The sequence below is a fragment of the Haemorhous mexicanus genome, chromosome 2 (genome assembly GCF_027477595.1).
Source record: "Haemorhous mexicanus isolate bHaeMex1 chromosome 2, bHaeMex1.pri, whole genome shotgun sequence".
Taxonomy (NCBI): domain Eukaryota; kingdom Metazoa; phylum Chordata; class Aves; order Passeriformes; family Fringillidae; genus Haemorhous; species Haemorhous mexicanus.
The window spans coordinates 814,394-840,617 of record NC_082342.1 but is presented as its reverse complement, the minus strand read 5'-3'; the positions used below and the strand labels follow the sequence as shown (position 1 = coordinate 840,617).

Genomic DNA, 26,224 nt, shown 5'->3' with positions numbered 1-26,224 from the left:
ACAGGGTGGCAGTGCCAGCAGGCTCACACAGCACCTGTGGGCACAGGGTGGCAGTGCCAGCAGGCTCACACAGCACCTGTGGGCACAGGGTGGCAGTGCCAGCAGGCTCACACAGCACCTGTGGGCACAGGGTGGCAGTGCCAGCAGGCTCACACAGCACCTGTGGGCACAGGGTGGCAGTGCCAGCAGGCTGACACAGCACCTGTGGGCACAGGGTGGCAGTGCCAGCAGGCTCACACAGCACCTGTGGGCACAGGGTGACAGTGCCAGCAGGCTGACACAGCACCTGTGGGCACAGGGTGGCAGTGCCAGCAGGCACACACAGCACCTGTGGGCACAGGGTGGCAGTGCCAGCAGGCACACAGCACCTGTGGGCACAGGGTGGCAGTGCCAGCAGGCTCACACAGCACCTGTGGGCACATCCCTTCTCCAGGAATCCAGCACTGGGTCTGGGATCATGCTGGTTGTTCTTCTTCCCTAGCAATCCTCCTTCAGGTGTGAGGCAGCAAAGGGGAGGTTTTATTTTTTGTGTGAGGCAAATGATGTTGTGTATTTTCAAAATATCAAAGCTATGTGTTAGTTGGTTTGTTTGGTTTTTTTTGAGGAAGCTTTCCTGGTGCCTTGCTGCTCCGTGGGAGGTCCAGAGGAGCCAAGCAGGGCTGTGTTTCTGGGAGCTGCCCTCCGTGCAGTGTCTGCCAGAGCCCCTGTTAAACCTGACATCTCTCACAGCTCTTCCATCACCTGGAGCTCCCTTGCACGTGCTGAGCTTGGGGCTGGAGGTGCACAGCAGCTCTGTGGCTGTGGTTACTTTGCTGTGTTCTGGAAGTGACCTTGGGCTTTGTATCTCTGATTGATGTGAGACCTGCCAGCCTGGGAGCCGTGGATGCTTTCCCCATGGGGCTGCACTGCCTTTGCAGAGCCACAGGTTTTGTTCCTTTCATCTGTTACTGCTTTTCCTGGCTCTGGGTTCTCTCCTGTAACACAGCCTGCACACGTTTGGCTGGGGAGGATGAGCTCTGGTTGTGTGTGGAGCCCCACAGCAGGTTTTCCTGATTGCCTGAAAGGATCAGTGGGGTCTGCCTGCCCTCCCCACGAGGAGTGCTCTGCTCCCCTGGGTGCAGGGAAGGAGAGCTGAAAGCTGGGAGCACAGCCTTGGATCTCCCCAGACCATCAGGAAGGTATTTGCTCTTGGAAGGGGATTGGGAATGGGAGTTGTACCCAGATTTGTTTGTTTCCCTCCCTCCTTTCAGTGTCAGGCAGTCTCTGGGGTCTAGGCTTAGCCTGCCCCTGGATTTTGGAGACTTTTAGCATGGGAGATAATGTGAAGCACATAGATCACCATGCAGAATGGATAAAGGCTGGAAAAGAAAGTGCCCCCCTGCTTGGAATGGGTGTTTCAGTCTCCTGGATAGGAACAGGGGGGTGTTTTAGGGAGTTTGTTGTTTCGTGGCTCAGAGAGCAGCCAGAGGCTGGAGTTACTGACACACAGGCTAAATCTGTGCTGTAAAACTGAAACAAGCTCCTGTGCACTGTAAGAACAGCCACTGTTCGTATTCCATCCTCGTCCATCACAGGCCCCCTTGGGCTGAGTAATTTGGATTTCACAACCAGCTGGGGCCAGCAGTGACCCTCATTTCTTCAGGGTTATTTTCCCGGGGCTGATTTCAGCCTTAACTGCAGCGCCGTTCTTGTTCTTGATGTGACAATTCCGGGGCACTTCCTGCAGCAGCCACCGGAGGGCCTTGGGATAAAATTCCATTTTTCATCCCTAGTCACCGAATTGCTGCGGTGCTGCCTCGCCCTCTGGCGGCCTCTGGTCCTGCGCAGGAGGCAAGGCTGGTGTTCCCGAATTCCCGGTGGAAATGAATCCCTCCTTCCCCATTTCCCCATGGAGATGGACCCCATCCCCAGCATCCCAGGGCACGCGCTCCTTTCATAGCTCAGTGGTTCAGAGCTGACCAGAATTCCTCTGCCAGGAAGAAAAAAGGACATACTCCCGTTTTACTGCGGATTTATAGGTGAAATGTCACCTTAAATAAAACTTTAATCCGAGACACCATTCCCTAACAACTCCTGTCAGAAATGGTGCATTTAATGACAGAGCCTCTTCAGAGAGGCTTAATGACTCTGTTGTCATAACAGGGCCATTCCCTGGCAGCACTGGGATTAGGGAAGCTGCTGTTAAACTGCCCAAAGAGATGAGATTGGGCTGGTTTTGAAGCTTAGGCACTGAGGTGCAGTTTGTGTGAGCAAGGTGCACACTTGGAGCTTTGTGCTGCAGCTGGCAGAGCTCAGCTCGGGATTTTTATTCCCATGGCCCTGAAATGAATATATAAATAGTAATAAATAAATCTATGGCCTGGCAGCAAGAAGGGGGCTTTAGGGGAGGTACCACACATTGTGGAATTCTCATTAAAACCTTGAGTTACACCAGCCCTGACAACTGGAAGCAGCAGTCGTGGGAAATTGTAGCCAAGTGCTGGGCTGGTGCTGAAGCTTTCCATGATTCTCCAGACCTTTAAGCCCCAGCCCTTTGCTCCAGTGACAGGAAACTTCCTTCTATTGTGCTGGTTGTGGCCACAGGTGGAGTTGTTTAGTGGGCATTGGTCCCACTGTCCCAGGTGTGACACTGCTGAGGGGCTCCTGTGACCTCCCTCTCTGCTGGGGCCACACACAGGGGTCTGACCCCCTTTTCCTGCTGCTTTTTTGCATTTCCCCTTCTAATTCCTGCATGTTCCATGAGGGCAGCGAATGGCAGTGGTCAGGAGGAAGGAAAGCAGCACGCTCACTCTCCTGGCAGAGCTAAATGAGGATCCCCAGGGCAAAAAGCAGGTGATGGAACGATGCTGACAGAAGTGGGCCGGAGCTGGGAGCTTTTCACAGGCAGGAACGTGCAGCTTTATTGCTCTGGCTGCATTTAACAAGCAGCAGATAAACCTGCTCAGGTCCCTGCTGGCCAGAGACATCAGGAACAGCCTGAGCACACGTGCTTTGTGTCTGCTGCTGTGAGAGATTCCTGTCTGCTGGCTGAAAGTGCAGGAAACGGGCTAAATGGGGCTTTGGCAGGCAGGAAAAGGAAAAGGGCTGGCTTAAAAGTAGTGTGAACAAATATCATTACCTTGGTTTGGGCTGAGAAACAGCTGCAAGGTGCGTTTCACACAGCTTGAGAAGGGAAATGAATTGCAGTGAAGAAACACAGTCTGCCCCACCCAAATTAAGGCACATAGCACTTATTTTCTCTGGTTTTTACACGGGCACCTGGAAAATTCTTTTTCACATGTTAATAGGGAGAGCAGAAGGCTGATAGTGAGATTTGATACAATCTGGGCAAGGCTCAGAAAGCTGAACTTGTTAGTGAAAAAACACTTCTGCAGATAGATTCTGTGTTGCCAAACAACCCCTCCAGGCACATCTTCTTCCAAGGTAAGCCCTCCCTTTTCAGAAGAGGGGCCTGAGTTTTGAGATACCTTTTATATCCTTTCCATTTCATCAGTGCCCAACTTGGCTTCATCCCAGCGTGCAGAACATGTTCTGAAGTAATTTCCAGATTTCTGACCTCTGGCTTTTCCAGGTTATCTCTGGACATAACAAAGTGGGAAATCTTGCACAGTCATGCAAGTTATTTTTGATAATGGGGTCTAAAAGCTTGCCTGAACAGCAGCTGAACGTTGGGTCCTGGCTCCTAAAAAGGTCTAAAACTGGGTTTGTTTCCTCAGCAAGTGAGTGTGTCAGGCCAGCAGTGCAGGCAGTGGAGCCACCATGTCCCACGTGGGCCAGGGCAGGCTGGCCAGCACCAAGAGCTCACACTCCCAGTTTCCATGTGAAACCACTGGGGTGGAAAGGTCCTTGGCACTGCTCACCAGCCAGGCGGTGCAGGCTGGATGTCAGGATTTCAGTGTGACATTTTAGCCTTATCTCTGGATCTGTAGTTGCCAGGGCAGTGATGTCTGGTTGTAACCTGTTTGTTTTTACACCTGTGCTGCCAGCCCTCCTCGGAGCTCACTGGGTGCCTCTGGGTGTTGGTGTTCCATGGGAGCTCCACGGTCGCAGCAGGTTTTCCTGGGGGTTTTGGGGAGCTCTGGCCATGTTTTCACACCTGTGTTGCTCTGGCAGGGCACTCCCTGTGCAGTGACCCCGACAGCTCAGCCGAGGCGGCCCCGGAGGAGGCGGAAACGCAGGACCTGGAATCGTCCGACGAGGCCGAGAAGATGAGCAAGGTGAGGAGGTTCAATTTTCACCTTTGCTGGGAAAATGCTGCTTTTACTGTGAAGGTGTCTGTGGATGATCCCAGATGGGATCTGTGAAGGTGTTTCTGGATGATCCTGGATGGAGCAAAGCACGGCTTTGCTGGTGGCACGTCACCCGCCGCCTCTTCAGCAAGATCCATGGGTCCGTGCCCTTTTCCCAGGGTGGCCTCACCCATTCTCTCCAGGACCTGTGATCTTGTTCCCCACAGTTTGTAAACGGGCTGGTTTAGCACCTCCATCCCCAGAGCAGCTCCACTAAACCACGTGGATTATTAGGATTTCTTATTCTTTCTTGATTGCTAGGCTTAGGACAAATGTAAATTAAACTGTATTTCCTTACAGCAGTAGCATCGCTCCCATGCAGGTGTCTAACTGCAAACTAATCACAGCCAATCCACCTCAAACTGAAGGAAAACTCTCCAGTTACAGCTAAGGGCTTGTGCAAATGGCTTGCTAATTGCCATCGATTTTCCACAGCGGTTGGTGGTGACAGTAGGTGATGATCGGTGGCTTCTGAGGCACAATCCAGGAGATTATCTTGATTGCTGTGAGGTATTTGTGATATAGGTGATGCTGAGAGCTTACAGCTGTTTTCCTCCACAGTTAATGCATTTGTGTAATGAGAATCAGGTCTCTGTCTGTTGGTGTTTCCCCTCCGTGCCCGTTTTCTCTCCTGTTTAACCGAGCTGAGTTGCAGTGAGCTCTGGGCTGCTCCCTTGCTGCTCCAGTGCAGAGAAAGGAAGGAAAAGACCTTGGCCTCTTGTTTCCTGATCCCTTGTGCCACTCCAGCCTGGACTTGTGTCCTTGATAGCCACACAGTGGAAGGGAAACATGAAATGCTCACAGGGAAGGGGAATACACTTCGTTTTGAGGTTTTATTGAGCAACTTCTTCTTGTAAGTAAACATAATTCCTTCTTCAGTCAGGGGCCGTGTTTGTTGATACTTTGGGATTCTTAACTGTAAATTTCTTCTCTCAGAAGTGGAGATGTTTGTTGATAGTTTGGCATTTTTACCTGTAAATTCCTTCTCCAGTAAGTGGAAGTCTTTGTTGAAACTTGGCAATTTTAAACTAAATCTCTTCTTTAGTGAGTAGAGATGTTTGTTGATAGATTGGGATTTTTACATGTTATTTCTTCTCTAGTAAGTGGAGATGTTTCTTGATACTTTGGGATTTTTAAGTGTAAACTTCTTCTCCAGTAAGTAGAAGTCTTTATTTGAAACTTTGGGATTTTTAACTGTAAATTTCTTCTCCATTAAGTGGAAGTGTTTGTTGATACTTTATGATTTTTAACTTTAAACTTCTTCTTTAGTAAGTGGAGATGTTTGTTGATAGTTTGAGATTTTTAACTGTGAATTTCTTCTCCATTAAGTGGAGATGTTTCTTGATACATTGGGATTTTTAACTGTAAATTTCTTCTCCAGTAAGTGGAGATATTTGTTGATAGTTCGTGATTTTTGACTGTAAATTTCTTCTTCAGTCAGGGGCCATGTTTGTTGATAGTTTGTGATTTTTAACTGTAAATTTCTTCACCTGTAAGTGGAGGTGTTTATTGATACTTTGGAATTTTTAACTGTGAATTTCTTCTGCAGTAAGTGGAAGTGGTTGTTGATAGTTTGGGATTTTAAACTGTGAATTCCTTTTACATTAAGTGGAAGTCTTTGTTGGTAGGTTGGGGGTTTTTAACTGTAAACTTCTCCTTTAGTAATTGGAGATGTTTGTTGATCCTTTGGGATTTTTAACTGAATTTCATCTCCAGTAAGTGGAGATATTTGTTGATAGTTTGGAATTGTAACTGTAAATTTCTTCTCCTGCAAGTGGAGATGTTTGTTGTTAGTTTGGGATTTTTAACTGTGAATTTCTTTAGTAGTAAGTGGAAGCATTTGGTAATAGTTTGTGATTTTTTACTGTAAATTTCTCCTTTAGTAAGTGGAAGTGTTTTTTGCCTGTAAATTTTTACCTGTAAATTTCTTCTCCAACAAGTGGAAGCATTTGTTGATACTTTGTAATTTTTACCTGTAGATTTCTTCTTTAGCCAGTGGAGGTGTTTGTTGATACCTTGGGATTTTTACCTGAAAGTTTCTTCCCCAGTAAGTGGAAGTGTTTGTTGATAGTTTGTGATTTTTAACTGTAAATTTATTCTCCAGTAATTGACGATTTTTCTTAATAATTTAGGATTTTTACCTGTAAATGTCTTCTTTAGCCAGTGGAGATGTTTCTTGATAGTTTGGCATTTTTAACTGTAAACTTCTTTAGTAATTGGAGACGTTTGTTGATGCTTTGGGATTTTTAACTGTAAATTTCTTCTCCTGTAAGTGGAAGTGTTTGTTGATAATTTGTGATTTTTAACTGTAAATTTCTTCTCCAGTAAATGGAAATGTTTGTTGATAGTTTGTGATTTTTAACTGTAAGTTTCTTCTCCAGTAAGTGGAAGCATTTGTTGATAGTTAGAGATTTTTAACTGTAAATTTCTTTATTCGGTGGAGGTGTTTGTTGATATTTGGGGATTTCTGACTGTAAATACGTGGGATTTTCATATGCTCTGAGCAGAGTGTGTTCTGTCAGAGGAGGCTGTGGCAGAGCAGCGAGCACAGCACGTGGCTGCTGGGGAGCCAGTGCTCTCCAGGAGTTTTCCAGGGCTGTCTGTCCCAAGCTGTGCCACAGCCTGGGGGGTTTTGCCCCTGTCTCTGGGTGCTCAGAGCTGGAATTGCCTGGGGGGTTTTGCCCCTCTCTCTGGGTGCTCAGAGCTGGAATTGTCTGGGGGGTTTTGCCCCTGTCTCTGGGTGCTCAGAGCTGGAATTGCCTGGGGGGTTTTGCCCCTCTCTCTGGGTGCTCAGAGCTGGAATTGCCTGGGGGGTTTTGCCCCTGTCTCTGGGTGCTCAGAGCTGGAATTGTCTGGGGGGTTTTGCCCCTGTCTCTGGGTGCTCAGAGCTGGAATTGTCGGGGGGGTTTTGCCCCTGTCTCTGGGTGCTCAGAGCTGGAATTGTCGGGGGGGTTTTGCCCCTGTCTCTGGGTGCTCAGAGCTGGAATTGCCTGGGGGGTTTTGCCCCTGTCTCTGGGTGCTCAGAGCTGGAATTGTCTGGGGGGTTTTGCCCCTGTCTCTGGGTGCTCAGAGCTGGAATTGCCTGGGGGGTTTTGCCCCTGTCTCTGGGTGCTCAGAGCTGGAATTGCCTGGGGGGTTTTGCCCCTGTCTCTGGGTGCTCAGAGCTGGAATTGCCTGGGGGGTTTTGCCCCTGTCTCTGGGTGCTCAGAGCTGGAATTGCCTGGGGGGTTTGCCCCTGTCTCTGGGTGCTCAGAGCTGGAATTGTCTGGGGGGTTTTGCCCCTGTCTCTGGGTGCTCAGAGCTGGAATTGTCTGGGGGGTTTTGCCCCTCTCTCTGGGTGCTCAGAGCTGGAATTGCCTGGGGGGTTTGCCCCTGTCTCTGGGTGCTCAGAGCTGGAATTGCCTGGGGGGTTTTGCCCCTGTCTCTGGGTGCTCAGAGCTGGAATTGTCTGGGGGGTTTTGCCCCTCTCTCTGGGTGCTCAGAGCTGGAATTGTCTGGGGGGTTTTGCCCCTGTCTCTGGGTGCTCAGAGCTGGAATTGCCTGCTCGAGGCGTAAGGATTACCCGATTAGCTCTGCAGCTCAGCAGATTGAGTCAAACTGAGAAATGGGTGTTAGCAGCTTGAATGCTTAATATTCCCTCCTGGAGGAGTAGCTCCCAACTCTAAGGAGCCCTGGTTTCCAGCGGGAGGAGCTCCTGCCTGTCTGGCTATGAAATGTTGTCATCACTGAGTGTTTCCTTTGGGGATACAGAAATGTGTCTCTGTATTTGTGCGGGGTGGAGGGGAGTGAGGAATTTTTTTTTTTTCTTTTTCTGTTTCAAACTGCTTGGAATGTTCTCCCACAGATGAAGGACACAAGTACCTATGGAATGTATCTAACATCCTGAGTTTGGCAATCTCAGGGGTGCTGCTGTCCCTGCTCTGTACTCAGTGCCTTTCTTGCTGACTGTAGAAACCCCAAATTATCCTGCAATGCCTATAGAAAATGCCAGTGCATGGCAGTGGGGAAGAAAGGAAGCTCAGCTGAGGGTTTTCTAATCCCTTGGCTTTTCTGTGTGCTTGGGAAGCTGATGTGCATGGGAAGGAAGGATTCTTGCAGCATGTGTTTTCCCGTGGGAAGTCACAGACACAAGGAGGAAAGCAAAGGTGTTTTCCTGTCCATGCACTCCCACACCTTTCCATGCTGCTGGGATTATGGCACAGAAGATTAAGGTGGTGTCCTCAGGGCTGTTTCACAGGGGTTAGTTATTTCTGTACATGGCAAGGGGAAGGCTCTGCCCTCGTGCCACCTTCCCCTTTATCCCATCCTGCTCCCAGCTGGGCGTGGTGGAGCTCAGGAGAGACTTCCCTTGTTTTTCTGCCCTTTTTGGGTACAGCAGGGCAGGAGCACTCCCATCCATTCGCTGCTGGTCAGCAGGGGATTGTTCCCATTTGAGCAGCATCAGAGCTCCCCAGGTAAACACAGAGCTCCCCTCCTCCCAGCACAGAGGCAGCACTAGGAGCTGGGGGTCCCAGAGCAGCCTCTGTCTTGTGCCACTCCTGGGGCAGGGCTCCGTCCTTGCCCAGAGAGTGCTGCAGACAGGCACAGCTTCCCCAGGAAGCTCCCTGGCTCTCCAGGCAGCAAAGAGATCCTAGGGCACATGAATGATTGATGGGAAGAGGAGAGGAGCGAGGTGCTCGCAGCCGCCTTCCTCTGCTCTCGTAGCACAGGCTTTGTGGGAAGGTAAGTGGGGGGAAATCCCACCAAGAGCTGGGCCTGGGCCCTTCTACCTTTGCCAGGCAGGGGGCTGTGTGACACAGGAGGCTCTGGAATGTGTCCTTCCTCCTCCTCCTCCTCCTCCTGGTGCCTCTGTCCCTTCCCCCAGCCCAGCATGTGTGCACGTGGGTGTGTGTTTCCTTAGGAGTGGTGCTTTTGCTTCTTAATCTGCAAAAGCCTCCGAGCTGTGGTGGTGCTGAAGGACTTGGAGGTGCAGCAGGAGCCCTGAGGACTCTCCTCCCTTTTCTGAGAAGCTTGTCTTCTGTATAGCCTAAAGGCCTGATAATGCAGAGCTTTCTTCTTCATCGCTGTTGTCAAATGATTTCATTATATAGAATAAGGGAAGATGAGGTGTCTGTTCTGGTAAAATACTGGAAACCCTTCTCCAAGGTGGGCTGAGGTGTCAGTGGTGTGAGATAGCTGCTGCTCTCTGCCCTCACTCCCTATCTAATTTCACCTCTTATCTCCTGGGGTGACATCTGTGTGAAGGGTGGTGAGCAAGGCGCTTTCCAGGTGCAGCCCTTTTCCTTAAGCCCTGCAGCTGGCCCTGGCCTGAGGTTTTCCACAACTGGTTTTTGCTCTGGGGTGGGCTTCTGCCTTTCCTTTCTGTCTCTGTTTCATGTGGGGGCCAAGGGGAGGAGAGAGCTGGGAGGGAGAAGAGTGGGGGGAAGGAAAGCCTGCTCTCTGCTGCCTTTTCAGGCTTGTTTTCACCAAATTTCAGGCTGTTTATGAAACAGGGAGGGCATGCCCCTCTGCCAGCCTCTATTCAACAGAGCATCAGAAACATTTCACACCAGAGCAGTTTATTCAGTGGTTACTTGCCCCTGTGGTGACCTGATTATTTTGGCCTTTTCAATATTGAGGTTCCAAGGGGCACACAGAAAATTGAGTATATGAGTTCCTGATGTTGCAGGTTGCCAGTACTGAATCTCAAAATCAGTCTTTGTGCATTTTCTTTTCCTGTCGTGGTCCTTTGAATTTAACTGGGGCTGTGTTGTAAGAAGTGTCCCCAGTTAAAATTGCTGCAGGACACTGGTTTCTCCCTGGGTCTAATTGCAGACCTGTGCCTGTGGCAGTCAAGGCCAATTACCTGGCAGCAGTGCTGCTTGGGGAGCGTGGTCGATGGGCTCTGTGTGTGCACGCCCGTGCCACTTGGAGGGATTTTTTCCCAAGAAAAGTAGGTCGGCTGCTCTCTGCAGCATTACTCGAGACCAGCATAAGTCTCCAAACCTTCAGTGCGTTGCGGTAGACGTGAAGGGATTAAAAGGGGGATTTGCGGGGTCGCTCTCCCAGCGGCAGAACCGGCTCTTTTAAGTTCCTTTCATTCGGTGCCGTGTTCCTCGCACAGCTCGGAATTCCCGAGCCGTGGTGCCGGCAGCCAGCGGGCTGTGCCGAGCCACGGGCACCGCTATTCCCGATATTCCCGACAGACATCCCCCGCTCCGCCGCATTCCAGCCGCTCTGCCGGAGCTGCCTGCCCAGCAGCGCCGGGCTCGGGACGCCGCGGAAGCGGTGAGCAGATGGCACGGGAGGGGAGCCTGGGGGGTGGCACCTACCCCGGGTACCGGCGAGGAGGTGGGCGCCGCCCTGCCCCGCTCACACGCGGAGGGAGCAGCCCGGGGGAGCGAGAGAACAGCTCGGGGTGCCTGGGAGGAGCAGGGGCATCTCGGGGTGCCTGGGAGGAGCAGGGGCATCTCGGGGTGCCTGGGAGGAGCGGGAGCATCTCGGGGTGCCTGGGAGGAGCAGGGGCATCTCGGGGTACCTGGGTGGAGCGGGAGCATCTCGGGGTACCTGGGAGGAGCAGTTTGGGGTGCCTGGGAGGAGCGGGAGCAGCTCGGGGAGCCTGGGTGGAGCAGGAGCGGGAGCATCTCGGGGTGCCTGGGAGGAGCAGGAGCATCTCGGGGTGCCTGGGAGGAGCAGGGGCATCTCGGGGTGCCTGGGAGGAGCAGGGGCATCTCGGGGTGCCTGGGAGGAGCAGGGGCATCTCGGGGTACCTGGGTGGAGCAGTTTGGGGTGCCTGGGAGGAGCAGGGGCATCTCGGGGTACCTGGGTGGAGCAGGGGCATCTCGGGGTGCCTGGAAGGAGCGGGAGCATCTCGGGGTACCTGGGTGGAGCAGTTTGGGGTGCCTGGAAGGAGCGGGAGCAGCTCGGGGAGCCTGGGTGGAGCAGGAGCGGGAGCATCTCGGGGTGCCTGGGAGGAGCAGTTTGGGGTGCCTGGGAGGAGCGGGAGCAGCTCGAGGAGCCTGGGTGGAGCAGGAGCAGCCCGGGAGGAGCGGGAGAGGCGGCGGGGATGTGCGGCCCCGGGAGCGCGGTGCCCGCTCGGTGACAGCCCCGCGGCGCTGCCCCTGCGGCGATGTCGGCGCTCCGGAGGGGGAACCGAAGGGTGCGGAGCGAGAGCGCGGGCAGGGACGGGGACTCCCTACTCCGAATGCTGTACCTGGTGAGCGGGTCCGAGGGGATGGGCTGGGGAGTGGCGCTCAGGGGATTGTCATGCGGTTCGTTGTGCCCTGCAGAGGCTCCTGGCCGTGCTGATGGAGGGAGGATGCGGTTTGATGGGCTTTGTCTGGGCGGGCGGTGCTGCTCGGGGTGTGCACCAGAGGTGTGCTGATGCCCGGGCACCTGGATGTCTCTGCATGGCAAACACAGGAGGAAACGGCTTTCAGCACTACCAAAGCTCCCCGCTGCGGGCAGCAGCCCCGCGGTTGTGATGTCCTTGATCCTCCTCCATGGGAAGGATGGGAGCTTGGCTCCTCTGCTGAGCCCCTTCCCGAGGAGGGGTTAATGTTTGGGAGCTCCACTTCCCAGTTGTGGCAGCCCTCAGTCTCATTTTCAGCTTTTCGAAGGGATTGCCTGCGGGATTGTGCCTGAAGTGTGATGTCGTAATTCCCCGTGAGAAATCCTGGTTTAGAGCTGTCATTGTCACTGCTGGCAGAGCTGCTGCAGGGAGATAAAAGGATCTGTTTCTCTTCCAGCCCTTCCCTACTTAGCCACTTTCTGTGGGAAAATGGGGACAGAGAGGTTTTTGTGAAATCTGCTTGAGAGTTTTCACCAAAATAACTGTGTCCTGAAGCCCCCGTGTGCAGTGTGTGCCTGCTTTGTGTCTGGAAATGGATTTTTTAAAGGGAATACCGGGTAGACAGGGTTGTGCTCAGGGATGAAGCACAGCAGTTGTTGCAGGTGGAGTCATGCATTTCAGTTCTAGGAGAGAAACCACAATATTTTTATTGATATGGACTGATAAGGTAACCGAGTTTGCTTGTCAGTACAATGGTGGCTTAACAAAGGCTTGGTGGTGAGGCTCACTTGGTTGTTTACTGCAGCCTCCCGTTGAGGGATGAGGGTCAGAAAGGACCCTCTGAGTTGCTGAATTCAGAGGAGTTTAGGTGCAGCTGGATCTGCTCTAGTGCCAGACTTGGTCAGTGGTTTGTGTCTGAAGGATTATATATGTACAGCCAGTGCTTTACATCCCTTGGCTAAGACTAAAGACAAAGTTCAGCAAGTCCTGATCACTTCCCAGGGCTCTGTGGTGGCCAGGAGCCCCCAGCCTTGAGGAGACACCTCGGGAGACTTTCCCTCTCAGGTGTGCTCACACACCACAGCTGCTTGGTCAGTGGACAAGCACAAGAGCAGGTTTGTGGAGGTGACTCTGTCCTGGCAGTGTGGGGTGTGGGGGCAGTTCCCCAGAGATGTGGGGCAGGGCAGTGCTGGCCCTCGAGCGGTGCATGGAGCGTGCACAAGTGGAGATAAGGCTTTGGGAAGTCCTCCACACTTCCTTCCTGCCATATGGGTGTAACTGCTCCTGCTGGAGCACACCACATGCCTCTGTGAGTTATTTCAACTTCAGTGCTGAGCTGGTGTTTCACGCCCCGAGCGGATTTTTGCTCTCTCTTTCTGGGTGACCCATCTTTCCCTGCAGGAGCCTGAACAGGAGGGGGAGATCTGCAGAGTGGCAGGCAGGAACTGCTCCAAACACTTGGTTTATCTGGGGGTTCGATTCCAGATTGTGCTTTATGCATTAGAACTGGATTTATTTGTGCTTTTGGATAGTAAAGCAAAACGCCGCTGGACACGTCTGCCACAAATAGTGCTAGCAAAGCCAAATATTGCTGAGCAAAGCCCTGCCTGTGCTGGGTCTCTGCAGGCTCAGACTGTCACATCTGAGCTGTCAGTTCTCTGCGCCTTCCAGCAGAACAGGGGGCTTGGGAAGGTGTTTTAACCTGTGCTGGAGCCAGGCTTTCACCCACTGCCCTTGGTGGAGTTGGGGCTGCTGGGGTCAAGGTCACACCTGCTGAAATCTGGTGCAGATCTAATCCAAAAGTTTGGGTGGTATTTATACTTAAAAGCACATTAAGTGTAGGTAGAACCTTGCTGAGGAATAACAGGAATTGTTGAATAATTAAGATTAATAAATCTCAAATCTCAGTGACACATGCCAGGAGCAGAGTAAGTTGGAGATGGACTGGTCCAACTCACTGCTTCCTCCTGCCTTCAACTTGCAACGTTTTTGCTTTCTTCCACATCTGAATTAAACCTTAGAAACTGAAGGTGAAGATTTTCCCTGGAATGAAGGCATTTATGTATAGACAGCCAGTTACAGTGAGCTCCTGGTTTACAAGAGTGTCCTGAAGAAAATGATCCTTGTGTCATGAGCATCTTTGCTCATGTGCTGTGCAGTGGGAGCTCAGGGGAGCATTTGCAGCCCCGAGAGACCTCTTAAGGAAGAGGGTTGAAATCCTTCCTTGTCCTAACATGAACTGTAGGTGCATGGAGAGGAAATAGCTCTGTGTGAGCAGACTGCATGGCTTAAAAACCATGGAGATCACAGCTACCAGTGGGTGGGAGTGAAGTGATGTCCCAGGGGCAGAGCTTTGTCTCCAAACAAGGTGAGGATGTGCTTTATTTTCTCCCTTTTAAAATTTTTTTGAATAGTTTTTTCCTCCTCTGCTCTCTTCTCTGGTTGAACAGGCTGATGTTGGGTCAGTTGTTCCACAGAATGACAGAATTACCCGTGTTGGAGAGCACCTCTGAGACCATGGAGTCCAAGCTGTGCCCCATCCCCACCTTGTCACTCAGCCCAGAGCTCTGAGTGCCACCTCCAGGAATCCCTTGGACACCTCCAGGGATGGGCACTCCAGAGCTCCCTGGGAGCCCCTGCCGGTGCCTGGGCACCCTTTCCATGGGGAGATTCCTGAACTGGGGGGCTGTAGAGGCAGAGCTGGGAAGTCACTGAGCCTGGATTGAGGTCCTCTGGCAGGATGATCAGCTGTGGTCCCTGGAGCAGCTCTTTTCCCTGCAGGGCTCTGGGAGGGATGCAGGCAGCCCACGGCTGCCTTGGCAATCCTGGAAGCCTGGGGCTGTCGTCACTGACACCAGAGACTATTCCTGCTCCAAGCTCTTCAGTGTAGTGAAGGATGGGAGGAAATGATCTAACACGAGGGGGTGAAGTGAGGATAACTGGCTTTTTATAAAGGCAGCTGATTAAATATTAAAGGAAGCAGGGAGAAGGAGCAGCTCTGGGAAATGGCACTTAGGGGGAAGAAGTTCACCCTGCCGGGCACATTTCCAGACACAGCCTGGGGACACAGCTGCTTGCCCAAAGTGCTGCTGCTTGGAGCCTGGAGGGGCTTTAGCTGGGAGGCTCTGCTTCCCCACGGCCCAGCCTGAGTGGTTCCTGCCTCTGTGTCAGCAGAACTGTCCCCAGCACTGCTGCAGCCCCGGCTGGGGAACTGCCAGGGGCTGGGGTGTGAGTTTTGTTTGCACAGGCATTTTTGGTTCCCAATTCTTGGGCCTCTCTGTGAGTTTGTCAATCTTAAGTGCTGGGTGAGCCTGTTTTAATTAAAATTCATGTGCGTCTGAGACCAGGAATGGAGCTGAACAGCACTTCAATTAATTTGAGTTCTGCAATTCCTTTTTTTTTTTCCTTTATCCTCAGTCACAGAGAGACAGGATAGACACTTCTGGTGCCTGTTGAGAAGTCCCCAAGCTGCAACTGCTCAGCTGCACACCCTCCTCAGCCCCTTTGTTCCTCTGGCTTTTACTTCCAATATTACCACTGCTCTTTCCTCTCCCTTCTCTCCAAAGAGCACAGAGCAGGTCGCAGCTTTCTGTCGCAGTCTGCATGAAATGAACCCCTCTGACTGCAGTGCTCCCCCCCAGGACTGTGCAGGGCCCCAGCTGAGCACCATGAGGCAGCTCACGGACGCAGACAAGCTCAGGAAGGTCATCTGTGAGCTCCTGGAGACCGAGCGCACCTACGTCAAGGTGAGGGCTTCAGCCTCAGCTCTGCCCCAGAGCTCTGCTGCTTTCTGGCTCTGCTTCACGTGCTGAACTTGCATTCATTTCTATGAGATAAATATATTTGATATGTAAAATATATAATGCCTGAAATATCACTGAAACCACGGAGATAAGGCATCTCCGAATGGTTTGGCTGTTGGGCTTAGCTGGTGTGCACTTACTGCTCGCTGAGATCTGGTTCTGGGTTTGTAACTAGAAATGGGTGGATGTTTCCTTGTCCTGTCTCAAGTGGGGTGGAATCCAGCTATTTTGTGTTGTGTGTAAAAAGGGACAATCCTCAGATCAGGTGAGCGTCATTTGCCACCTCAGGAAATATCCAGAGGCAGTCTGAGGGACCAACGTGGGAATCTTTCTCTGAATTTCTAGGATTTAAATTGTCTGATGGAGAGATACCTGAAGCCTCTACAGAAAGAAACCTTCCTCACACCAGATGAGGTATGTCAACCCTTGTTTGTCTGAAATTAATTTCACTGAATTCCATTTCTGTCAAATGATGGATTGAGTGGAGCATCAAGGTGCTGCTCAGTAATGTCTGCAGCTTGTTTTTTCCTGGCATCACATTGTTTTACAATTGGGCTGAGAATTGCTGCAGGTCTAGAAAACACAATTTAGCCTCAAAGTGATGTTTTCAGCATTCTGCTTTTTTTCTCCTTTTATTAGCTGGATGTTCTCTTTGGGAATCTGACTGAAATGGTAGCATTCCAGGTGGAGTTCCTGAAAACTCTGGAAGATGGAGTAAGGCTGGTTCCAGACCTGGAAAAGCTTGAAAAAGTTGAGCAATTTAAGGTAATAATTGTTTACTTTTACATATTAAAACCACATTATTTGCATTATCTCATTGTTTAAATTTTGAGGAGACCTTTAACACTCTCCATCTATTTTTTCTGACTGTTGTCACTGTTCATGTAAAAACCTGCATCTTATTCCATGTAAGATTGATTTTCAACTGATGCTGGTGCTGCTGAAAAATGATTCTGCTGCAATTGTAGTTTATGCTGCATTTAGCCATATAGAGCACTAGCAACCATGTGCTTTTTGGTTCTATTCTTGCCCTTCTGCCAGATTTCTTGCCTTCAGCTGTCAGGAAATGCTAGAAATGGAAAGTTACATAAAATCTTTGCCCTGACAAGTCTCATGTTCAGAAGCCCTCTGGGGCTACAGATCAGAGCAATACATGGAATTTTGTATTTCCACTTTCAGTCTATGGTGGCAAATACTTCTGCCTTTCAGCAGGTGTGCATCTTCACAGGTAGCAATGGAAACTGCAGCTCTGTAACCTTCATTTCAAACCCAGGGAGATGTGGAGGCAGATTTCATTCTGTGTCTAATGCAGTGGCACTGGAGGCATGACAAGGAGATGATTGGTTTTCCTTTGGGGAATTCCACTCTGGCTCTCAGCACCACTCAGCTTGGTAAAGGACAGGATGAATAATAATAATAACAATAATAATAATAGTGTCTCTGGCCCCTGGGTGCTCTGAGCTGTAAGAGAGGAGTGCCAGTGTAGGGTCCTTCCAGAGGAAACTCCATCTCCTGAGTGCTGCTGCTTCCAGCTCTTCCCACAAAGCTGCACCGAGCTCACTTTCAGTTCTGGGCCCTGTCTGGAAGCAGCTGGCTGTGAAGGAAACGTGGGCTTCTGTGCTTTCAGTTCTGCAGTGTGCTTCCCCTCTCCCCCTGACTGTCCCCAGGCTGCCCACGTGTGCTCTCAGCCCCTCACCAGGTGCTGTCTGCTTCCCAAGAGGTTTTGGGATGTGTTTGACCCCGAACACCAACTCATTTCCAGGCAGGTGAACCCCCTTGGTGTGTTTGTGAGGGATGAGGGTTGCCTGCAGCCCCTCAGTGCCCTGATCCATTGCAGGGTCAGACACATCAGTCCTCTCTGTGGGCTCTGGCCTTGCTGAGGGCAGTGAGGCTTTTAGATGCAGCTCTGGAGTTAACTCCCTGTGCAGTCAGGGCTGCCTCCAGGCTGGGGCTTGGCTGATGGTGCTGATTACAGAGGCTGAATCCACACACCAGGGCTGGGCCTGTTTCCTGGTGGATGAATCGTGGACTCACAGAATGGTTTGGGTGGAAGGAGCCTGCAGGATCCCCCAGTTCCATCCCTTCTGCTGTCCCAGGTTAATCCAAGCCCCGTCCAGCCTGCCCTTGGGCACTTGCAGGGATCCAGGGGCAGCCACAGCTGGCCTTCCCACCCTCAGAGGGCAGAATTCCTTCCTGATATCCCATCTAAGCCTCCTCTTCATTTAGTCTGAAACCATTCCCCCTTGTCCTGTCACTCCAGCCCCTTGTAAAGAGTCTCTCTCCATCTTCCTTGCTGGCTCCCTTCAGGCACTGGAAGGCCACAGTGGGGTCACTCCAAAGCTTCTCTTTTCCAGGCTGAACAATCCCAATTCTCTCAGCCTTTCCTCCCAGCAGAGCTGCTCCATCCCCCCTGCTCCATCATCCTGCTGCTCCCCGGGGCTCACTCCAGCAGTGGTGTCTTGGTGTGCAAATACACTACAACTGCATTCTCCTGTCCTCCAAAAGCTGGATGGAAGCTTCAGATCACCTGGCTGAAGGCAAAGTAACTAAATGCCTTTTCACTAATGCTTTTTTTTCCCTTTTAATCCCAGAAAGTGTTGTTCTCCCTGGGTGGATCCTTCCTGTACTATGCCGACAGGTTCAAGCTGTACAGTGCCTTCTGTGCCAGCCACACAAAAGTCCCCAAAGTCCTGGTGAAAGGTAAGAGCCCCTTTCAGAGTTGCTGTAGGGAATTCTCAGACTTTGACAGAAGGCTCACATAGTGTGTATCTGTATGGAAACTTGGAGATAAGAAATGCTGACTTAGAAATGCCATGGAATAGGACAGACATTGCTGAGAGAGAAATGGAGCTAGAAACGAGTTTTAAAGGATGACTTTGTAAATAAGATTGGATACTTTAGAGAAACAGAACTATGAAAGATGCATTGTAATAAGATTTACAAGGAGTAATTTTAGATGATTGGTTTAAGGAATTTACAGCATGGTGTGACAAAAGCTGATAGGCCAAGAAACACTTACAGTGCACTGTAATTAGGGAATAGTTGGCTGCTGATTGTGATGGTGTGAATTATAACATCTGTATTGTCTCACCCTTCTCGTGAGACTGAAAATGGAATCAAAGTTTTTAAAAGGCCTCTCAGCTGCCCCATCTCTGGGTCAGACAAGGGCTTAATCCAACAAGTTGTCACAGCCACATGCTGGTGGTGGTCACTGCACCCCAAACCTCTGAGGGCAGGAATGGGGGAGCACTAGGAGAGGATCAGACTGGGAGAATGTTTTATGGAAGCTGGTGAAATATTTTAGCCCTCTCTCCCCTCTCTCCTTCCTCTTGCCTTCATTCCAATTTGCCTGAGAAGTTTCCATGGCAGAATTCCTAGCAGAGCTTGGCTTGCTGGGTTGGAGATAACAGCCCTGTGGTCTGGCTCCTGGGCCAGCTTGTCTCACAGGGATGTTTTCCCCTGTGGAAGTGTAAATCTCATGGAGCTACCAGTGCTTTGTGCCATTCCTTTTTGGCCAAGACATTAAACAAAAAATGGCTCCAGTTGTAGCAGCAATGCCATGGAGGGAAGAACTCTGGTTTTTCCAACAACACCTGCATGTCTGACTGTCAAAAATTTTGAGGTTTTTTGTTCATTGATTGGTTTGAGTTTAGGTTTTTTTCTGTGCACTTTTCTTTTTTCATTTCTGCTTGTAAACTTTTATTCCCTGTACTGCAAAGAATACTTGGCAGCTCTGTGGAATTCATAAATAAATGATTTGTTGCTAGTCACGTCCATGCTTTCTTTTGGCAGTATTTTATAGGACCCTAATGTTAAAGCTGTAGACTAGGTATATCTGGTTCTTTTGCTTTTCTTTTCCATTGCTGACTGTATTTATAAATGAGAAAGTGTAATGCTTGAATTATGGCATAAACAGAACTTAAAATTCTATTCCAGAGGTAAATTTCTTCAACAGCCTGGGAGTGTATTTCAGGTTTCACTTGGTGTCCTCAGCTGAGGTGCAGGTGGCTTTTGCATTTGAATCTCAAGTTGCTTTATGGAAATCAGGTGACTGCCTGCAAAAAACTCCCAACCCCAGCAGGGGACATGACTCCAATAAAAGCAATTGTGTGGAATTGCTCCTGCACTGAATAATTTGTATGTCTATAAATACCACCTCCTCCTTCCCTCCCTCCTTATGCTCCAGTGGAGGGAGCAACAGAGAAAATGGCAATTTTATAAATTCATAGCAGTCAGGTGGAAACGATGATGGCAGTCAGGTGTCCAGTCTGCCTGAGGTCCCAAATTTTGGTGCATTAGCCTCAGTGTCTGCTCCTGCCTCTCCCCAGTTCCTGCTGGTTGTTGTGACTCAGTGCTGCATTTTAAGGTTTAATGAGGTAACAAGAACCAGACTTGCCAATCTTGTGGGTGCACCGTGGCTTAGAAGCAGTGACTTCTCACAAATGTCCAATTTGGCTTTGCTTAAAGGGAGCAGATGATTAAAACATCTAAAATAGCTGCCAGGCCAGCAGTCCTTACTGCTCCTCCTGAGAGGGAGCTCCAGGCTCTGCTCCCTGTGACCAGGGACAGGACCCTAGGGAAAGGCTGGAGCTGTGCCAAGGGAGGTTTAGGCTGGATTTTAGGGAAAGGTTCTTCCCTCAGAGGGTGCTGGGCACTGCCCAGGCTCCCCAGGGCATGGGCACGGCCCCGCAGAGCTCCGGGAATGTTTGCAGAGCTCTCCAGGGATGCCCAGGGTGGGATTGCTGGGGTGTCTGTGCAGGGACAGGAGAGGGACTGGATGGTGCTTGTGGGGCCCTTCCAGCTCAGGAGATTCTGTCATGGATAGTGCAATTAAAAATTGCCCTGCTGGAGGTGGATGCTTGCTGAGAAATCCTAAATAGCACATCCGGGGAGAGTGTCAGTGACTCAGATCCTGGAGGGTGTCAATCTAATTCTGCAGGCCCAATAAATCTGCACTTCCTTGCAAAATGTCTCCAGATAAACCAATTTAAACCTGGAAAAGTTGCTTTCTCAGGGCAGCAGTCACGATTTTTCATTGATCCAGTGCTTCCTTTGAATCTGGCAGCCAAGACAGACACTGCTTTCAAGGCGTTCCTGGATGCCCAGAACCCACGCCGGCAGCACTCCTCCACCCTGGAGTCTTACCTCATCAAACCCATCCAGAGGATACTCAAATACCCCCTCCTGCTCAAGGAGCTCTTTGCTCTCACTGACGTGGACAGTGAAGAGCATTATCACCTTGATGGTAAGGACTTAACCCACTTTTGTGTGGCTCACCTCTGCTCTTGAACCTCCTCCCATCCTCTCAGAGGGTTAAATCTGCCTTGTGCTCATCCCTGTCTCTCTTCCAGTGGCCATCAAAACAATGAACAAAGTTGCCAGCCACATTAATGAAATGCAGAAAATCCATGAAGAATATGGGGCAGTGTTTGACCAACTCATAGCGGAGCAAACAGGGGAGAAAAAAGAGGTAACAATCAGATTTTGAGAGGAAAGGGTTATTTTGGTGCCTGTTAAACTGGACCCAGTATTTACCTTTGCTGCTGTGCCACTGAAGTAAATCCTGGTGCAAACAGATAAATCCCAGCCCAGTTGAAGACCTGAACTGAATTGAATTCAGACTTCACTGAGGGGAGGGTGAGGGATGGGATAACATCCCCTGAACTGGAGCTGGCCCTCAGTTTGTCACTCTGGGCACCATAAGGACAAAGGTCTGGTTGCTGCATCTCCCAGCAGTTGGGAACTCCTTTCTTAGTGTGTTCCCAGCAATGTGGTGTCCACAGAGGAGCCTTTGGGCAAGGTCAAGAACCACAGCAGCTGTGGGGAGGGGCTGCTTTGGCCACTGCACCTGATGCAGTCTCTAAACCTCACCCCAAACCGAATATGTGCTTAAATATGACAGCAAAATACAAAGAAACTGGTCGGGAGAAAGAAGGACAAAGGGGAACAAAAGGCAAAAAAAAGTCTGACTTTGACCCTGACTTCCAACAGCTGGACTCTTGAGTTTAACTGACCCTAATTTATGCTCATTAATTAAGGGTTCACCTGCATCTGTTTGCAGTCAGCTGATGAAATACTCCAGGAGCTTGCTGGGGGCAGTTTTGCTCAGGACTAGAGTTGATGCAAGTTTCCCTGAGCTGCAAACTGCCATCAGATTCCTTGAGCTGATTAAAACCCTTGCCTTCGTGCGTGTGTTGGCAGGTGGCCGACCTTTCCATGGGGGACCTGCTCTTGCATAACACAGTGATATGGCTGAACCCTCCTGCTTCCCTGGGCAAGTGGAAGAAGGAACCTGAGCTGGCAGCATTTGGTTTGTATCCCAGGACTTCCATTTCACATGCCTTAAAGACTGGCAGCTGTGCCTCAGCAGATGTTGAAAGTGTCTGAGCATCACCTTCCCCGGGGCTGCCTGGAATTTAAACCTGGGCTTGTCTCTTGGCTGCAGTGCTCACTTTTGCTCTCTGGTAGTTTTCCTGGCTCAGCTGAAAGGTTTGTGTGCTTGGGAATAGAGGAGACCCATCCCAAGCATTATGGATGCTCTTGAGGACAGGCTGTGGGAGCTGGGCCTGGTCCCTCTTAGCAAAGAAAGGCTGAGAGGGGATCCTTCAATCTGAAAATACCCCATCAATGCACACAAATATCCCCAAGGCTGTCACAGGATGGGGCCACACTGCTCAGTGGTGCCAGGGACAGGATGAGGAGCAGTGGCCATGAACTGAAACACAACGAGTTCCACCTCAGCCTGAGGAAGAATTTTTGTCCATGGAGGGGGCAGAGCCCTGGAACAGCTGCCCAGGGATCTCCATCTCTGGGGACATCCCAAAAATCCCAAATTCCTGTGTCACCTGCTCTGGGTGACCCTGCCTTGTTGGGGGGGTTGGACTGGGTGATCACCAGAGGTCCCTTCCAACCCCAGCTGTCCTGGAATCCTGGGATTCTGTGACTCCATAACCTTTGTCTCTAACTTTCTCCTCCAGTGTTCAAAACTGCTGTGGTCCTTGTGTACAAGGATGGTTCCAAACAGAAGAAGAAACTGGTAAGTGTGCAGGGACTGTTTGGGTGATGCCGTGGGCATTTCTGGGGCTGTGGTGGAGTTCTGCTTCCCACAAAGCCATGGAGCTGGAATGTGCTCTGGCATGTGTGGTCCCTGGTGTCTGAGGAGCTGGGTGGGCACAGCAAGCATTCCTTTGTCCTTTGTTGCCATGCTTGCCACATCCATTCCCTGCTGTGGGATTGTCCTGGATGAAGATGTCACTGTGAGTGTGTCTCTTGGCTTGGATTCTTTGGTCAGTGTGAGTGTCTGAGAGCTCATTAATGTCTGTCACCTCACACAGTGCCCTGGGTGTTGTGTGCCACCAGGCAAGTGCTGGCTGCTCTCAGCTACATCAGGAGTGGCTCAGGGATCCCACTGGAGTTTGGGATTCCAAGTTAAAGCTGAGCTTGGCTTTGCTACCACCAGGGCACAGTCTGTAGTGGTATAGGGAAACTGGTGATCCCTACTCGTGGCATAAAGCAGAGAGGGGTTGGAGGTGCCTGCATGGGGAAAGGCAGCTGGCACGGGGTGGCTTCAGAGAGAAAAGCAAAACTCTGATGTAATCCCGAGTGTGTGTGCACCCAGGGCTGGGCTGGGTGACTCTGGAGGGCGTTGCTGAGAGCTGAGGGGCCTTAGGGCTGCCTTAGTCCAGACTCCAGCAAGGTCCTCGCAGAGAGGCCCCTGAGGGAGGTGTGGGGTGGGAAAACCAGGATTGCAGCAGGTCTGTAGCTGGGAGCCCTCAGCACAGAGCACAGGACTGTCTGCCTGCCCCAGGGTGTCTCCTTTCCTGACAGTGTTTGAAATTCTTCCAGGGAGGATCCCACAGAGCCTCAATTTATGAAGACTGGGATCCGTTCCGGTTCCGCCACATGATCCCTTTGGAAGCGCTGCAGGTGCGGGCCCTGGCCAGCACAGGTAATGTTCCTGGAGTTAAAATCCTGCCATCTGCCAGGCCTGCAGTGTGTGTGCCCTGGGGACCCTCACTGGGCACGCAGGAAATGCTTTGCACTTCCATGTGAAGGTAGACGTGAGTTTCTGCTTGCTTCCCCTTTAGATGCAGAGACCAATTCTGTGTGTGAGATTGTCCACGTCAAATCTGAGTCTGAGGGCAGGCCAGAAAGGACATTTCACCTCTGCTGCAGGTAAGTGGGACTCCCTGTTTTCTGTTTTCCTTCACAGCTGCATCTCTGCATCCCTGCTTGCCTGTGTCTTTCCTTCCAAGGCAATCTGGGAACTGTTAAACTGGACCCAGTATTTACCTTTGCTGCTGTGCCACTGAAGTAAATCCTGGTGCAAACAGATAAATCCCAGCCCAGTTGAAGACCTGAACTGAATTGAATTCAGACTTCACTGAGGGGAGGGTGAGGGATGGGATAACATCCCCTGAACTGGGGCTGGCCCTCAGTTTGTCACTCTGGGCACCGTAAGGACAAAGGTCTGGTGGCTGCATCTCCCAGCAGTTGGGAACTCCTTTCTTAGTTAGGGAGAGTGGGGAGAGGATGTTCCAACCTAACTTCTGGAAGGTAAAATTTTGTACAACCTCTGAAAATAACTTGATCAGCTTTACACCTTCATGGGAAAAGCCTTACTGCAATTTTCCAGTTACACTGCAGCACTGGATCTTTATGGCAGGTGTTGAGTTCAGCGGGTTCCTTTCATGGCACCAGGTCCCAACCTCTGCACTTCAATGAACATCCATTGTTGTGGTGGTATTTTTAGTGTTCAGGGAAGAACTTGGAACACAAGTTCATCAGGATCCAACAGAGCTGGTGCCAAGCCAGTTCCTACTTCTAGGAAGAGTTGCAGGAGCTGTGCAGCTGTGGGGTGTGTTTGCAGGGACAGATGGACTGAGCAGCACAGGTCACTGGATGTGTACAGGACCCAGCCACGTGTGGCTGGCATTGCAGGGAAAGGAAACCTCGAGAGGGCTGAAAGCCTGAATGTTTTATTAATGACCTGGGTGTTGGTTTCCTTGGGTGCCCACTGCAGTGACCATGGATTTAGCTTTGCTTTGAAAGTACTGAGCTCAGGGGAGTGTTCTCTGGGGAAGCACCTGCCAGTCAATTTGCACTGTCTTAAATCACAGAAGTGGCCATTATTTACCTCATTTGCAGGCAGCTTTTAGCAGTTCCCAAGGGCTAACTCTGCCTTTTGTATTCCCACCTCTTTTTCAGCTCTCCAGAGCACAGGAAGGACTTTCTGAAGGCAGTGCACTCCATCCTGCGGGACAAGCACAGAAGACAGCTCCTTAAAACCGAAAGTTTGCCCTCCTCCCAGCAATATGTTCCTTTTGGTGGAAAAAGATTGTGTGCTCTAAAAGGTGCAAGGCCAGCCATGAACAGGGCAGGTACTGTAGGGCTACAGACTTTCAAGATCCCAGTAACCCCAGCAGCGTTGTAGGACACACGGCGGTGTCTGTCACTTGTATATTAGGATTAGCATTCTCTCCTGTGTATGTAAAAACTGCTGGTTTTCCATGCTTCACTTCCTTGAGAGCCTTAAATTGCCTCTATTTACCTTGCTTTGCACTCGAGGCTCAGCTTCAGAGCAGTGCTTCTGGCCTGGAAGGGAGATGGGATTCCTGGCAGCACCGATTGGCTGTGCACTTTACTCCTGGCTGGATCAGCCGAACAGAGCAGAAGCTGTGTGATCCTTAAAAGCATGCACAGGATTTTGAGCTAACCTGAGCACTTTTGAACTAAAATGCACAAGGAAAAACACCTCCCCTGAGCTTGGTTTGAGGCCAGCTGTGGGTGTCCTCCACCTGAGCCTTTCCAGCTCAACTGCTAAAGGGGACATCCTCTTCCTTCCCACATTTGGAGAAGTTGGTACTCTTGGTACTCTTATTTTTGTAATGACCTGTCCTAAACCATGGATATTCCTTTGCAGTTGACTTCAGGGAAAAGCAGGTTTTCATTTTCAGAACTCTAGATGCTGGAGGGAAGAAACATTTGCTTCCAACCCCAAAGTACACGGCACCGCTGCGTGTTTTGTTCTGGTCTGTTGTTTATTTCTTGTTCTGCTCAGTAGATCCAGCACTGTAGAGAGCCAGGCTTTGTGTTCCTCTTCTGACCAGGGCAGGCAGACCAGCACCAGCTGAGCCCAGCTTCTCACTCGGGGTGCTGCCTTTCAGATTGGCTCCGTGGGGCATTTGTGTGATGAGTTCTGCAGGGATTGAAATCCCACCTTGGAGTCCAGACCTCTCCCTACAGATAAAATTTGCAGCTGCTGAGCCATTGTAATTAATGCACCTTGTGAGGCTCAGGATGTTAAAATGTGATCTCAACCCCAAGGCAGAGCTGGATAAATTCATCCTGCAGTGCTGAAGTGCTGTTCAGTGCAGGGGAACAAACTCCAACCTCAGAGCTCTGTGTGTGCCCCTGAAGCACCGAGGTGCCTGCAGGATTTGCCTCTGCTTGGGAAGATGTTCTGAAACAGAGGATGGGAAATTGATAATTGGGCCAGTTGCTGAGTAGATGCTGAGGAAAGAACTTCTGATATCTCTTCTGGGTTGGAGGATTGGTTTTGTCCTTGCCCAGTAGGGAGGAAGTGAGGAAGGGAGCAGCAGAGCCTGGACAGGGAACGTAATTCCCTGTCAATAACGCAGTATCTTCAGCACTGAGCTAGCCCCTTGGGAAAGCTGCAGGAAAGCTGCTCTGAGCCCACATGTCCCTCTGCAAGGTGTGAAGCTGTTGGATTTTGTGGTGTGCTGGCAGCAGGGGCTGCGAGTGAGAAGCTGAGCTGAGCAGGTGCCCTTGGTGCTGGCTGGCTGCCTGGTGCTCAGGAGGAGCAGCCGTGAGGCCGTGACATGTGGCACGGTGGATCCAGA

The 26,224-nt window shown here is 50.8% G+C and overlaps 1 protein-coding gene across 4 annotated transcripts in view; it reads left to right on the top strand.

Annotated features, from left to right (window-relative positions):
- TIAM1 (TIAM Rac1 associated GEF 1) overlaps positions 1–26,224 on the top strand; it is a 161,558-nt gene that overhangs the window by 132,401 nt on the left and 2,933 nt on the right. For 3 of the 4 annotated variants that reach the window (XM_059871109.1, XM_059871093.1, XM_059871102.1), the window contains 12 exons: positions 4,114–4,217; positions 15,126–15,305; positions 15,708–15,776; positions 16,002–16,127; positions 17,954–18,062; positions 20,428–20,607; positions 20,714–20,832; positions 21,564–21,672; positions 22,340–22,398; positions 23,208–23,310; positions 23,450–23,537; positions 24,570–24,742. In XM_059871109.1, coding sequence (XP_059727092.1) covers positions 4,114–4,217; positions 15,126–15,305; positions 15,708–15,776; positions 16,002–16,127; positions 17,954–18,062; positions 20,428–20,607; positions 20,714–20,832; positions 21,564–21,672; positions 22,340–22,398; positions 23,208–23,310; positions 23,450–23,537; positions 24,570–24,742 — 1,419 coding nt within the window. The remainder of the gene's footprint in view (positions 1–4,113; positions 4,218–15,125; positions 15,306–15,707; positions 15,777–16,001; positions 16,128–17,953; positions 18,063–20,427; positions 20,608–20,713; positions 20,833–21,563; positions 21,673–22,339; positions 22,399–23,207; positions 23,311–23,449; positions 23,538–24,569; positions 24,743–26,224) is intronic. The other variant, XM_059871116.1, reaches the window with a different exon arrangement.